Genomic DNA, 14,833 nt, shown 5'->3' with positions numbered 1-14,833 from the left:
GTACAACTGGTTATGTCCCGCCTCTTTTCAAAGATAAATACATTTGCATTTCATTTTAAATGAAAAGAGGCGGGACTTTGATAAAACTGCTTATGTCCTGCCCCTTTGCAAAGGAAAATAAATGTGCATTTGATTTTAAATGAAAAGGGGCGGGACATAAGACATTTCATAGAGCTGTCCTCATGGAACTGCAGTGTTTTATGCATTATAAAACATTGTATTTTCCTGAACATGTTTAAATAGCCCTAAAACGTAACCTGTAAAGGTTTATGCCTGGTATTGAGCTGTTGAACGGTCCTGGCAGCCTGGCACAACCAAGACACACACACTTCTTTGACCCTCTACCTGATCATGCACTTGCTTCAATGAACGTGACTGAGAACAGGCCATATGTTACATAAATGTTAACATCACTTTAGAGATGTCTATATTTATTGATGTATTTATTTATTTAAGTATTTATGTATTACATTTTGGCACATTTAGTCCTCCATAGGTGACACACAGATTTCTGGAATTATAAATCGATAAGTACTTGTTCAACCTCCACATCATCTATTCTAGTGACTTATGCACATCATAAAAGCAATTCATCATTATTTTAAACAAATTGCCAATGCTCTGCAAAATTAATGCAAATTATAATAAAGTCTTTACTTGACTGCTGTTTTCTACATTATCGATTTATTGTTCTGTTGATCAAAATGCATTATATTGATTATCGGTTCAATTGTCTTACCACCGCAAACATCTATTCAATTAGTTCATAACAGAAGTCATTACATGCACAAAGGTTGAGGCAGTTGACATAATTGTAGGCCTAATTCATCATACAGCGCTTGCTTACTGTAATTCTGCCTAAGAGGTGTTTGCTATGTTTACATTATCGTGAAATAGCCTTGTATTTTCTGTGTCACATTCTTCTACATAAGACATCAGCACAGTGCCCCATCTATAATTCCAGGAATCTATGTGTGTGTGTGTGCCATCAATTTTATCATGGGAACACTGTCTATAGTTCAAGTAATCTGTATTTGAGTGTTTCACTAACATCTTACTGTAATCACCAACTTCATCATGGGCACTGTGCACTAGTAAAGATAACTTCTGTGATCACGCACCACTCACAATGTCTCTTATAACCATGTCTGGGACCACAGCTCAGTAGCAAGCTGCAGTAAAGAGGTGTGTTTTTGAACTCTGAAAATATGCTGGCTTGTCTTTCAAGGCCAGACAATGACACATCCTGTTTATATCTGCCATCTGGGACCTAGACCAGACCCATTCTCTCTGTGAATTGCCATTAAAACCACAAAGATGTGCTTAGTCAATTACGTAATTCTATTGAGCAGCAAAATCTGTCTTATGCGTTCAGTCTTGACTTTCCACTCTTTGGTTTATCAGAAATGGTTAACTATCTTGAATGTGAAGGACATTGTGCTTTAGATGGAATGAAAAAGGACACTAACAGAAAGGTGATTGACAATAAAAGTTCCAACTATCCAACTTTTTAAAAGCTTCAGCCCAAAAAATTCTAATTAGAGTTAAATCATGGTGGAATCTATTGTTAAATCTATTGATAGAGAATGCTTCTCATTAAGACGTTTTTTATTGTCATTTACATAATAGAAACGTTAAAAGGGAGGGCAAGCTTATGCTCACAAACCTCTCTGGGGGAAAGTGGGAGTAGTGCAAGGAGTTTGCCAAGTGATGACATTTCCTCCAAACAAAAGCCAAAAGACATGTCCTTTCATTTAGTCAAAGACAGTGAATTACTTGTACCCTATTTCAAGAGAGATCTCTCCGAAGACTGCCCTTCTAGATGGATTTCACCCTCACATAAAGGACTTCCAGAACTTGTTTTGTAGGGAGGAGGGATCACAAGTTTTATTGTTGACCAAGATCCAGTAAAAAATAAATTATATAACTGTCTTGTCTGTGGCCCAATAAATGTCCATAGTTCCAATGTCAAACCCATTGACACTTGACCTGTTCATGGCAGTGACAAGATGAATCAGTCTGAACAATAAGGCCAAGAACACACTGTTAACACCCATACTGTTTTCATGTTACATATATTTGCCCTAAAGTAATTTCCTCATCTCTTTACCATTTCTAACCAATCTCAGTAGTTTCCTTTTATGCTTGCATGTTATTTCAAAGAATAATTTCATCAAAATGTTTAAAATGCCATGTTCCAGGAGCTTACACACACACACAGATAGACTAGATGTTTTCGAGTTTGTGTTAAAGCTATGAAAACTGTGACTTTGCCCTCCATGGTGGTCTTGTTGCATGGCATGTGATGCTCTTAAACTGATAAGATCCATGTCTAAGTGAGCATAACTGGGCATATAGATAGACGAAACTGTGAAAAATGAATGACTGACAAGAGCTGGAGCCTTGGACATGGAGATGGTTATCTGGCAGTCCTGAATCGCTGTACTATATGCCATGCTCAGATCTTAACCAACACTTTTGTTGGCGCAATTCTCTCTGATTTAGCAAAGACCATAAAACGAAGGAGTTCAGCCTCTTGCCTCCAGTCCATCCAAGGAAGGAAGGGAAGACTCAAACTGAAACAGAGGGTTCTTAAGTAGGGCTCCTGGACATTTGTGCTTGTATGGATTCACCTTAGACAACGATTAGTTTGATATGCAGAACAGTACTTGATGAAATAGGCGGCCTGGAAAAATACTTTCCTAGACAGCACTTACCTTACAGTGTCAGACTTCATCAAACCTGATCTTTGCTTTCTTGGAGTGCAACTGGTATGATTTCAGTTTGCTATTAACTTTGAGTTGAGTGAGTGATGTGATGCCATGTGATGTCCATGCAAGGTGTTGCTCAGAAAGCAGAACTGTCTGAGTTCTATGATTATAACAGCAGAATTTCTGTGTTCTTATTAAGTGCTTTGAGAGAGAGAGGATAAGGAATACAATTAGAAATATAGTAGTAGTATCTGTAGTCTGTGACAGTTATGTCAATTTAAACATCATTTCTCAATTGACATGCTAGTTAACTAGCTGTGTTTTGTGTGAACATAATACAAGAGTTTTGTTAAAACTAATAATTTACAGAGACCTATCAAATTCCATATTCACAGAACTGGTACTGCCAATGCTTTGCCTGGGTTTCACCGGGTCTAACCTCTCACATATGCCGCTAACCATATGGATGATAAGATGCTCTGGGGAGGATAGGATGCTTTGGGGATGATATGATGCTCTAATCCTGTAAAAGCCTGTGTGCGGCCTCAGAGCCTTTACTCTCTCTGTGTGGGGCTCCAGGAGTACCAGTCAAAATTGAGAGATCAGAGTGAACAGGTGGTGGCTCGTAGCCCCACTGATTATAGAGACCGGAGATGTGCTGACGGAAGACGTACCGACACAAAGCCTGAAAAGTAGCCAGACAATCCCGGGGCCCATGGACCCTCGGTCCAGGGCTTTGCATCAGCCAGGGAGAAAGAGACAGCTCAGTCAGCGAGCCAGGGCCACTCCGCAGGAGCGATGAAAAGATAATTCCCCCAGCACGGACCTCATGCAGCGTCAAACCGTTTATGAGCGGTGAAAGAGGCATATCGGGCCGAAAGGATATGAGTGGGAAACTTCAAAACCTGCTCATATTTCTGTGGCCATGAAAGGATTTGTATAACACATTCAGATGTGATGGACTTTCCCATGTTCGTTCGGACAGCCCTTTTTTGTTGACGTGTTCAAATAATGAATCTCTTATGTGCGGTACCTTTTTTTCCCCCCCCTGGTCCAAGTCGTGTTTCTAGTTGTTGTGTAGGAATGCTGTACAGACCATTCCATCACATGCGGCAGTCCCAAGCATATGGAGAACCGCTGACTCGCCTACTTCCAGGGACCAGGGTGAGTAGCGGTCGTGCTAGCATTAGCACCACAGATTTTTTTTATCTCAAGGATCTCACTTGTTTTTAGCTTTGGAAACTAAACTGGCACTTACCAGGGCACCTCATCCACTCTGAATGTTCTTGCTCCTCCTCAATGGCAACCCTTGTCTGGTAATTATAAGATGCAAGTATTTTGATATCAGAAATGGATAGAAAATGTGTATTATGCAGAACAATGACATACATAACATACATGCTTTTAAAGTATGTAATGGTGACAGTTCGCACTTCAATGTACAGCACCGATTACACACTACTTGAGGCCAAGTGAGACTAGTGCACTAAATTGCATGCAAATTAAAGAAGATCTTACTGTAGGTATGATAAAACTGTAAATAAGGTACCTTCCATTGATGGGATTTCTTAGGTACCTTAGTCAGTCTATGTTAGTTGATGATGATGTCCTTCGATTTACTTGTCAATTCTCTTAAATATTAATGTACATTAATAAGAAAAACTATGTTAGTTATGTATTTCTTTTTTCCACCAGGTGCTGAAATGGAACAAATATGTTTAATCATTTTGCTTATAAGTAAGGTACTGTCAGTAGGATCACAATTCAATGGATACAACTGTGACCCTAACTTCCACAGTCGCTTCCCTGGTGAGAAAACCAATGACATCTTTTAGTATCAATTATAAGACATTTACAGACACATGCTGGAAATAGATTACACTTTCTATCCACCAACTTTTCCCTTTAGCTTGAACTGTATGTAGTAGGTGTTGAACCCCAGCCTTAATGCATGGTGAGCAGTATCATCTGCTCTTTAGAAACTGGCCAGGTGCAGTCATCTATTGTAGTTTCCAGCAGTACAGAGTACTGTGGCTGCAAAAGCTCTAAAGTATTGGTCAACAATTTGTTAGAATATCTGTGATGCTTATTCAGTGGCTACTCCCTTTGCAGAACAATGTGAATATTACAGGATAATTCATGCACATGTGGTGTGTGTTCTCTGTGACAGCGGAAAGGGACATTAGTGTGTACTGTGGAGTACAGACCATCACCCTCAAGATCAACTTTTGCCCCGTTCTCTTCTCTGGCTATATTGACACTGATTTGGCCCTCAATGGTCGCCATGGAGATGCCCACTGCCGTGGTTTTATCAACAACAACACCTTCCCCACTGTGGTCCTTTTCAGCATCAGCTTAGCCACGTTGGAGACCTGTGGGAATGCCCTTGTGGTAAGAGGACTACATTACAACTCATTTTTTCAGAATAAATAATACATGAAGCTATAAAGCATGATTAGAGCATTTGTTAAAAGTATTTGAAAGTTTATTAAGTTTATTTATCTATTTATTTATACAAGATTTCATCAAAACTCATAGGCATCCTTGAAATGTACTTTTCAAACCATAAGTGCACCTAAATTATATTTGAAAAAACCTGATCTGTATCCTCAGAATGTGTCTACAGAGTTTGCGTTTTGACATTGACGAGCTGGATTTAGCATCCTCTGGGCCAGAAGGCATGATAATTGGAATGGAGGAGTAGAAGATGGGAGAACAGAGGCCTGCAAAGTTAATTATTTCTTCCAGGAAAGATACTTTTAAATAGAAAGATTGGAGAGGATCCTTTGCTATGGTGGCTTTCTTTTCCTGCTTTGTTGATGGACAAGTCAGACTGTAGGGGGGTTCCTGGACAGCTGATGTTTCTGTGATAAGGGGGGATCAAATTGGGGATTAGCAATATGCAGGTGCATTAGCTTAATAGTACGGGTGATGTTATCACCTGTAGTCTGCTAAAGGAAACTTAACTGTGATAACGGTGGGTACACTGGAAGGGGGCAAGTACTTATCATTGATTCACTTTGCAGGTTTCCACGGCTCAAGGACCTAATGCTTATGGGAACCTGTCACTGGTCCAGATTGGCAATATATCAGGGTACATCGATACGCCAGACCCTCCGACCATCATTAGCTACCTGCCAGGACTGCTATACAAGTTCAGTTGCAGCTACCCTCTGGAGTACCTGGTCAACAACACTCAGCTGGCTTCGTAAGTTGTTTGGGATGACTGCCATTCATGATAAATTTGATCAATGTTCTGTCAGGAGTGTTGATGAAGTTAGCATGAAAATCCATGCACTCCACGTTTTTGCCGTATAGTAATGTCTAGGCATACATTTATTTGGTAAGGTTCAGGGTTAAGTGTGACACGTGGGCATATTGTTAGACTTGCTCCAACTAAAGCAGTAAAACAAAAAGGGGTGTGAGAATAGTAGATGTGTTTTTTAATGATAAACTGATCTGGATAATAACATCATCCGATAATAGTATGTCTCGATATTCTAGCCAGCACACACACACACAGACTTTTGTCCTCCAAGTTACTCCAATGCCATTAAATGTTTGATCAATGTTAAAGGACAATGCAAATATTGTTCCCCTTTCCAAATTGAGACAGAAACTAAATGAGTGAATATTTGAACAATTTAGTGTGCACATAATGTTGTGATGAAGATGACAGATGATTTCAACTACAGGAATACAAAAACAACAAAAACAGAATAAAAAGGTATTGAGAGAAGCATTCAGATCAAATTAATATGCAAAGGTTGTTTCAAAATGACGACTTGTACTCCATCAATATATCGAAGAATAAAACAGTATATTGAAAATTTTAGAAAAAAAGAAAGAACGCAAAGTGCTATTCTAATGTTTGATATAAACTAGGTCATAAACAATGTTTAGCTACTTTCATTACCTTGTTCATTGAAGGTCAGCAGCTGCAATCTCAGTGAAAGACAGCAATGGTACATTTGTCAGCACACTGAGCCTACTGCTGTACAATGTGAGTATGTTTACACCGACAATGGTCACTAAATGTGTTCAGTCTTGTATTTCCATTGATTGTTTGTATACGTTTTTCTGTTTTTGGGTTGTTCTTGATCATTCCAGGCTATTGACTCTACAGAACCTGCTTAGCAATGTTATATTTTTACCATAAAAGCATACCATACAACAACGTACCATCCCAGTATACTATATAACATAAAGATCTTACTCTACTATGAGAACTTAGAGAGCATTATAGGAAAGATGACACATGGATATACATTAAAAGATATATACTGAACACCTACTCTACAGTTGTGCATACACACAGGGATGCCGTTGTAACTGTTACTTGCAATTAAGTAATCAAGGGACTTTTGAGCCCAGATTACAAATGTTAATTCATAAACTGAAATGAAATGCACACAATCCACATATATGAGTATAGAAACTATGAACTGGCTCATCGCTTATATTATTTTTTTTTATTACAAAGGACTCAACGTACATTCAACAACTGTCCATCCCCATGGCAGGACTAACACTGAAGACACGTGTGTTTGCAGCTGTGAAAGCCACCAACCTGGACAGGAGGTATTATATTGAGAAAGCCTACCACACCAGAACAAAACAATGACCACATCAGACCATAATGAAAACGGCTATGCTTACATTTTTGCAGTTTTACAGACAGTTTGATTTTGTTTGTTGTATAGGTAACATCTAGTCATCCCGCTATTTCATGTATTAATAATTTTACTATGATTTTACTATGTTTGCAGATATGCTGTAGATTGCAAATAAATATAAAGTACTGTACTGTATGTGAAATAAATGTAATACATCTAAATAGGTAAGCATAGATCAAGCTTAACAAAGGTACAGGAATATTAATGACGCCCTACCTGAATCTAATATTTCTTAGTGAGTAAAACAACACTCACCAGGACAGTAAGATGACACATCCAGTCCACTGCATGGGAATCATGATCACCAGTGTCCTACATTAAGTCTACAGTTAGCCATGTAGCCAAACTATACCCTAAATACTTATGTTTAGATTAAAGGTCACATGATATGCTGTTTTTGGATGCTTTTATATAGGCCTTAGTGGTTCCCTATTACTGTATCTGAAGTATCTTTCCCGAAATTCAGCCTTGGTGCACAATTACAGCCACTACGAGCAGTCCCACAATGAGCTTTCAATATTATATATTATATATTAGCTTTAAATGCTAATGAGGAGGAGAGGGGCGGCAACATGCGCTAATGTTTACAATGGATGTATCGCGAAGGCTCGTAGCCCCCGTTGCTATAAGATGCCTTGAATTTAGAAATTCTCATCTGATCACCCTGGTTTGCAGAGGTGCACACTCATAGTCATTTCAATGAGGAGAATGGCGGATATCGCGCGCCATAACACCAACAGCAGAACGGTTATCCAAATAACAAAGTAGTGTACAACACTCGCGTTACAGCGTTTGTATTTACATTTAGTCATTTAGCAGACGCTCTTATCCAGAGCGACTTACAGTAAGTACAGGGACATTCTCCCCGAGGCAAGTAGGGTGAAGTGCCTTACCCAAGGACACAACGTCATTTGCACCGGCCGGGAATCGAACTGGCAACCTTCAGATTACTAGCCCGATGCTCTACCCGCTCAGCTACCTGACCCATTTACACACACACTTGATGCCATCTACCTTTACATTAGCAACAGTAACTCAGCTGTTAGCTGCAGAGCAAGCTCTAAGGGTACATTTACATTTAGGCATTTAGCAGACGCTCTTATCCAGAGCAACTTACAGTAAGTACAGGGACATTCCCCCCGAGGCAAGTAGGGTGAAGTGCCTTGCCCAAGGACACAACGTCATTTGGCACAGCCGGGAATCAAACCAGCGACCTTCTGATTACTAGTCCGACTCCCTCACCGCTCAGACACCAGGGTAGCAAGCTAGGTAACCATATACAGTAAAGCAACAAAATTATATAGCGTTAGTTAACTTTCTTGTCCAAGGTTTGTAGCTTGACCAAGGAGAGTTAATAATGATCTAGAATTTAAATACGAAAAAACGATATTGCACCTGCCTCTGCACAATCGTAGCTCAGTTTCTCATGGGCGGGCCAGATTATCTGGGCGGGCACAGCAGAGAGAAGGGCGGTAGCCTGGCTCCTTGCAACGTCACAAGGAGGAGATTTTCAAACCGAGCGTTTGAGCCTTCATTTTCTCAAAGGCGGAGAAGAACACCCAGGTCTTGGTTTACACCTATCTAAAATTCTAGCCACTGGGGGACAAAAGGCAGGCTAGGGGAATTCATATTAATGTTAAATAACCTCCTAAAGTGAAGTTCATGTGATGTGACCTTTAATGGAGAACAATGACACAATGACTTACAGTTATTGACAATTAATGAATATTTAGTGTATTGTAGTATCGTATTAGTCTATTTACCTAAGACGCACCCTTGTGTATCTGACCCATTGTCCCTTCTGCTGATACATTGTAGGCACCATAACAACCAATGAAAATGGTACACAGCAAGCAGTAACATATATTAGTGTTGTCTGTGTTTAAAATGTGACATTAAAATACACATTGTTCATGCTGTTTGTCCTTAAATTATGTTGTTTCTGATCGTAAACTATGTTCTTTCTTACTTCCTGACAAAAATAGATGGAATGTTCTTATGGACTACTGTTACACCACTCCCTCTGGAAATCCAAATGACGACCTTCGTTATGACCTTTTCTTTAGGTTATTCTGCACTTCAAAGAATTTATTTAAAAAAAAAATGGCATCTTATTTTTTGTAGTTTGTTATCAAATGATCTTTCTCTTCTCTCTGAGACAGTTGTGAAAAAGACCCCCAAACCACTGTTTTTGAGAACGGAAAGAGTCAAATGGGCAGGTTCGCCTTTGAAGTATTCCGCTTCGTCAAGCACAAGAACCAGAAAATGTCCACTGTCTTCTTGCACTGTGTCACAAAGCTGTGTCGAGCTGACGACTGCCCTATGCTCATGCCGGTGAGTTATAGGAGACAAAGAGTAACTGCAATTGGTGAAAAAGGCGATCGTTTTAATCTGCCGTCAAGCCAAAAAACGACAGTAGGCCTAAATAACTAATGTGTTCTAGTGATGGATCTCAAATTAGATTTACCTACACTGTATATCATATTTTAACTACCTTTACAGATCTGTGGAAGCAGAAAGAAGAGAGATGTCTCTGAGATCACCGAATCAACCTCTGCTTCTGGAAACGCTGTCATTACTGCTGGACCTATCATCACCCGGAGTGGTACTACTCACAGTTCTCCTACCCCTCCCCCATCTAAGTTATCTTTTCCCTATTGTCTAAATGATCAGAATGCAGTGATCATTTTTGCAACCCTAGTACCACCTGTTGTCTCACAATGTTCCCATTAGAAAGAAGGTAGAATGTTACCTGGTGACCCATATACTGTTGCATAGCCTTTGGGCTTCCTGTTGACTCACGCATAGCAACTGTCCAGTATATCCTTTCAAACAACCTTGTTATGTTTTGCAGATGAAACTCCAACCAACAATTCACAACTTGGTAAGCCACTGATTCCCCTACCCCTATCTATCAAGAGTTTAAAATTCAAGTGCAGGTACTCTGACCCTAACTAGTTGCATGTCAGGAAATATGCAATTGACATTCTCTTTATAGTGTCTTGTTAGCTTGAGCTGCAATCCATTGTGCTTATTCAGCTGTGAAAATCAGAAGAGTATCTCTGTTAAGATGAAAGTTGATTTGTGGATAACTGGTTTGTTCAGAACTGGTGCTACTGAGAGACAACAGGCCCATAACAGTTGCAAATGTATCACATTTGTGGCTTTGTGTTGTTGTTGATTATAGCCCAGCTAAACAGCCCGGTCTTTCGGATGAACACAGTGACCAGCGCACTCATTTCAGGCATCATCATCCTAGGAGTAATGAGCCTCTGCTTCTTCATCTTCTCCCTCACCCTCCTCAAAGGCAAGAGAGCCCCGTCCACCGTCATGTCTGGTGTCCGGAACCCTGCCTTCAACTGACAACTTGATCTATGCTGTCGTCCTAGCAACTACTCCAAATTCATGTATATGAATGAGTGAAAGTGCCTGTATTGTAGTTAACTCTGTTACTACAGTTAACAACACTGTATCATTAGTGTAAGCATAATCGTAAGAAGGTGAATATTTCAGGATATCCTTTGTTTTTATTGTGATCTTGTTTCAACCTCATTACAGACAGATTCTTTTTTTTGCTGGTGTTAAGTTATAATGAGGATTTGGTCCACGCACAGTCCTGTAGCAGGGTCAGATGCAACTTTAATTCAATACCTCAGCTACTTTTTTTCTGTTGCAACATGCAGGATTAATTACAAGAAATACATGTAGTGTATACTGTTTTACTCCCATTTCTTATTTAATGGATGAAATATAAGTAGTGTCCCTCCCAAAGAAACATGACAAAAGAGCTCTTGAAATGGATGGACCTTCATACAATGTTCAATACTATAATTGGCTTAGATAAAGCAACCCATAAAAGACTGGGGTTATATTTCATCCATTTCTGAATAGTTAGAGACCAGTTAACATATGGGTTGTATTAGAATAAAAGCTAATTTAAAACATGATAGTTTGATTCTAGTTTAAATTAATTTATAATATATTAATGTTGTGAATCTTTACTAGGCATATTATGGTGTTTAATCAATTCATAGACAATTTAATATGCTACCTAAAAACTCTAATCTAACAAAACAGTAGTAATGTATGCACTGTGGGATTGTTAATCAAATTGTATATTTACCCCACCATGGTATTATTCTGTCTATGTACACCATATATAATGTCAGACTAATATGTTCTGCCTCCACCTCATGTAAGAATGTGTCATTTAAGGGTAAAATGTTTCTATGTATTCTTCCATTCCGTGTGTGCAAGTGTGCATTTTGCAAATATTGCACTTTCCCTTAATTGAAGTGTGCACAGTGCTGTATTTCTAAATAAACAGTAAATCAATTTGTTATTTTTAAACTTCCCTGTAGGATTCTAGTGTATTTTTGTGTAGGTGCCAGTTTTCATTCCAATTTGAGGTGTACGGCTATGTTATATTTACATGCCTTATGGTACACTGTAGGATTGGGGTTAGGATTAGAAAATAGGAAAACATTAAGTGAACAGTCATGTTGGCATTTAAAAAGGAAAACCGGCCTTTCTTCTACAACTTTCCAGTTTCCCAACTTACTTAATAGTAAGAATGGCTTTGTAATTCAGAACTGCATTAAGGTGATGCTGACATAGTCAGAATATGAGTCTGAAAACTCTCTGTTGGACTGTGACTATGGGGCGTGTGTCAACCGAGCTCGTAAAACAAATGCCTCTTCGCTCAATTGGATAGACCTACAACCAATCAGAGCAACGTAATATGTTGTTTGTTGAAAACGAATTCAACCCAAGCGCTCTTTGGTGACGTTGTTGATTACGTTACTGTTGATCATCTGTCCATCATCGTATAAAGCCCGCCCTGGCAATTTAATTGGTCCGAACAGCTCCTGATCGGATATAGTTTTTCCGCAATGAGCCCTTCCAGACCCAACTTTCCGACCAAATTTATTTGTGGGCGGTGATAAGTTGGGCTGGCAGCCAGGCTAGTGCGTTCACACTGCAGCGACGCAAATCGCTTGCCATCGCTCGCCTTCCCACAGTTCACCACGCTCGGGGGTGTTTCAAACAGATTAATGTAGAATGTATGTGGTTCTCTAAAGTCACTTTTGTAGCTAGCTGTCATGGCCAACTTTGCAGACTTGGGTTTACGTACTCGCAACATCGATCAAAATACAACTTGTATACAAAATTCAAAACTGTTTAATAGACAAACACGTTGACGTGTAAAAAACGTTTTATTGTATTACTCAAAGTCGCTGCTTATCTGTCGATACGATAGGGAGTTCAAGCCGGGCTACCTAGCTAGTTACCACATAACGAAGTTCTGAATATGACTAGACTGAATTTGAAAGTACAAGCACCAACAACTTCGGCAACCTTGCGCCATGCATCGTTTTTTTTTTATTACCATCTCTGTACGAATACAGCTATGTATTTTACAGGACTTGGTAAGCAGCCACACAAACGATTAGTTTCTCCTCCACCTTGAAACCTAGAAAGCTAGAAATGGTCACCATGGTTGCTACGTTACGAGAAACAAGAAAACACTCCGATTGGCCATTGCTAGCGAAAATCGCTCCTCATTTGCATTATGTTGACAAAATCTCATCACGCAAGCGATTCGCCTGGCTCCATAGAAGATGAATGGAAAACATGTTGTCGCTTACATCGCGTCGCTGCAGTGTGAATGCACCGTTATCGTTAACAAATCTGGCGATTACTTTGTTTATGTCAATCTCGATGTCCCTCTCGATGCACAGTTGACCAGGCGCTCCTCTCCAATTCTTGAGCGCAAGAAACTCTTATCAATGGTTTTTCCGGGATTTTGCCTCGTTGGATATTTGTGTTTCTCTGGGTCTTTCACAAACTATTTATTACGCCCGGCCTTAGGCTACAAGTTTTGGAAGGGTTTCTCCCTTACGTTCTACCTTCATGCGCGAGCTCTGACCGTAGAGAGACTGTCATTGGTCAACCGCCTTTTCAGTGTTGCCAGATGCACGATTATTATCCTCCAAATACGATGATTGTGAGCCTTTGGTATGATACCATTTCCAATTCTGGCAACAATGTGAGCACCTTGCCGCCTTTGTTGAATATGAGGAGGACTGAAAAGTGTCTTAATTTTCTTATGTTAATATGTGACCATAATCAATTTATTATTTAGAATGTTGTATTTGTTATCATTATTGCTTAAAAATATGGAAAAGACACATTAAAGACATTAAAAAACCACTGAAAGCCACAGAAGCACTGGACTAAATGCCCGCATTCCCCCCCCCCCCCCCCCCCCCCCCCCCCCCCCCCCCCCCCCCCCCCCCCCCCCCCCCCCCCCCCCCGCGACGAAGTGTCCTCTTACTCAAATTTGGTCACCCTACTAAAAGTCCTCTCTGCCTTAGCACTGCTTATCGGAACTGTCAAGTAAATGCGATGAGAATGGAAAGGTTGGGGAAAGCACGGCCCATGTCGTTGTCAATAAGAAATGGTAGGATGCTGTGTATGTTTAGTTCATATTTTTCAATGCTCAGCTCACGGTACATATGGTACTTATGGTTCTTCCCTTTGGCACTTATTTTAGTTGTTCACAATATGCTTCATGTTTTTGGGGCTATCTTGTTGTTATTATCAGTGACATGCACTTTGTAAAGCTCTCTCTTGGAAGACGCTTTGGATAAAAGCGTCTGCTAAATGAATAAATGTAAATGTTCATAGTAGCCTAAGAAATGTAACAAATTCGTCAACCACATCATCGGCCTTAGACAGATCCTCCGAATAGAACTCCGCAAGAGCTCTAACTTTCCTAGCAAATGTAGGCCTATATATATTTAGTAAAATGGTCTGCCATGCATACAACCAACGTTTTGTTGACAAAAAAAATTATGAAAAAAGAACATAGATCGGGGGCCCCCCGGGTGCGGGGCCCGGGGTTTTCGGCGCCCCCGCCCCCACCCCCCCTCCGCTACTGGAGCATTGCCAATATCATTCTGAGATCTGATCCTGTTCCTGTCGGAACCTGCTTCGGCTTATGAAAGAAAGTGTATGCGCTTTTGCTCTCAACACATGCTTGACAAAGCACTTGTGTAGAAAAGCCATGGTTTATGTAGCATGATAATTCAGTAAATCTGTTTGTGAGGACACCAGGAAAATATGATGCTCTTTCTGTTCTGTCCTCCCTATACTGTGCTGAGTAGTTTGACAGGCAGCTAAACTCTTCCCACAAACAATCCACCGGAGACGTGTTCCTCCAACAGCGTTGGTTTATTGAAAGTGTTAAAAGGTAAAACTGGAGAGAATACATAACAATGTATCAGTGACATGTTACAAAATAAATACAGAAGCATGTTAATGTACAGATTGGCTTATAAAACAAATAAATCATTAAACTGTACGGAGTTGAATGCTACTTGCTACATAGTCTAGGTGAGCCAGCGATACTAAGTTAAGCCAAGTACTGTTTCTGAACCAAAT

General features: G+C 40.0%; 1 protein-coding gene across 1 annotated transcript; it reads left to right on the top strand.

Annotated features, from left to right (window-relative positions):
• The first annotated feature begins 4,414 nt into the window (after window positions 1-4,414).
• Window positions 4,415-10,796, top strand: LOC124465371 (zona pellucida-like domain-containing protein 1). Its single transcript, XM_047017108.1, has 10 exons — window positions 4,415-4,520; window positions 4,882-5,102; window positions 5,738-5,919; window positions 6,642-6,714; window positions 7,195-7,292; window positions 9,373-9,453; window positions 9,550-9,721; window positions 9,890-9,992; window positions 10,242-10,282; window positions 10,586-10,796. The coding sequence occupies exons 1-10, from the start codon at window positions 4,415-4,417 to the stop codon at window positions 10,748-10,750; spliced, it is 1,242 nt and encodes a 413-aa protein (XP_046873064.1). The 3' UTR covers window positions 10,751-10,796.
• The last annotated feature ends 4,037 nt before the right edge of the window (window positions 10,797-14,833 follow it).

The sequence above is a fragment of the Hypomesus transpacificus genome, unplaced genomic scaffold (genome assembly GCF_021917145.1).
Source record: "Hypomesus transpacificus isolate Combined female unplaced genomic scaffold, fHypTra1 scaffold_48, whole genome shotgun sequence".
NCBI lineage: Eukaryota > Metazoa > Chordata > Actinopteri > Osmeriformes > Osmeridae > Hypomesus > Hypomesus transpacificus.
The sequence above is the reverse complement of the archived record's forward strand: the minus strand, read 5'-3'. Positions and strand labels throughout refer to the sequence as shown.

Coding starts and splice junctions, on each gene's coding strand:
- LOC124465371 (XM_047017108.1), top strand. CDS start 4,415: ATGGAACAAATATGTTTAATCATTTTGCTTATAAGTAAGGTACTGTCA. Junction 7,293..9,372: donor GCCACCAACCTGGACAGGAG/GTATTATATTGA, acceptor TGACAAAAATAG/ATGGAATGTTCTTATGGACT. Junction 10,283..10,585: donor CACAACTTGGTAAGCCACTG/ATTCCCCTACCC, acceptor GCCCAGCTAAAC/AGCCCGGTCTTTCGGATGAA.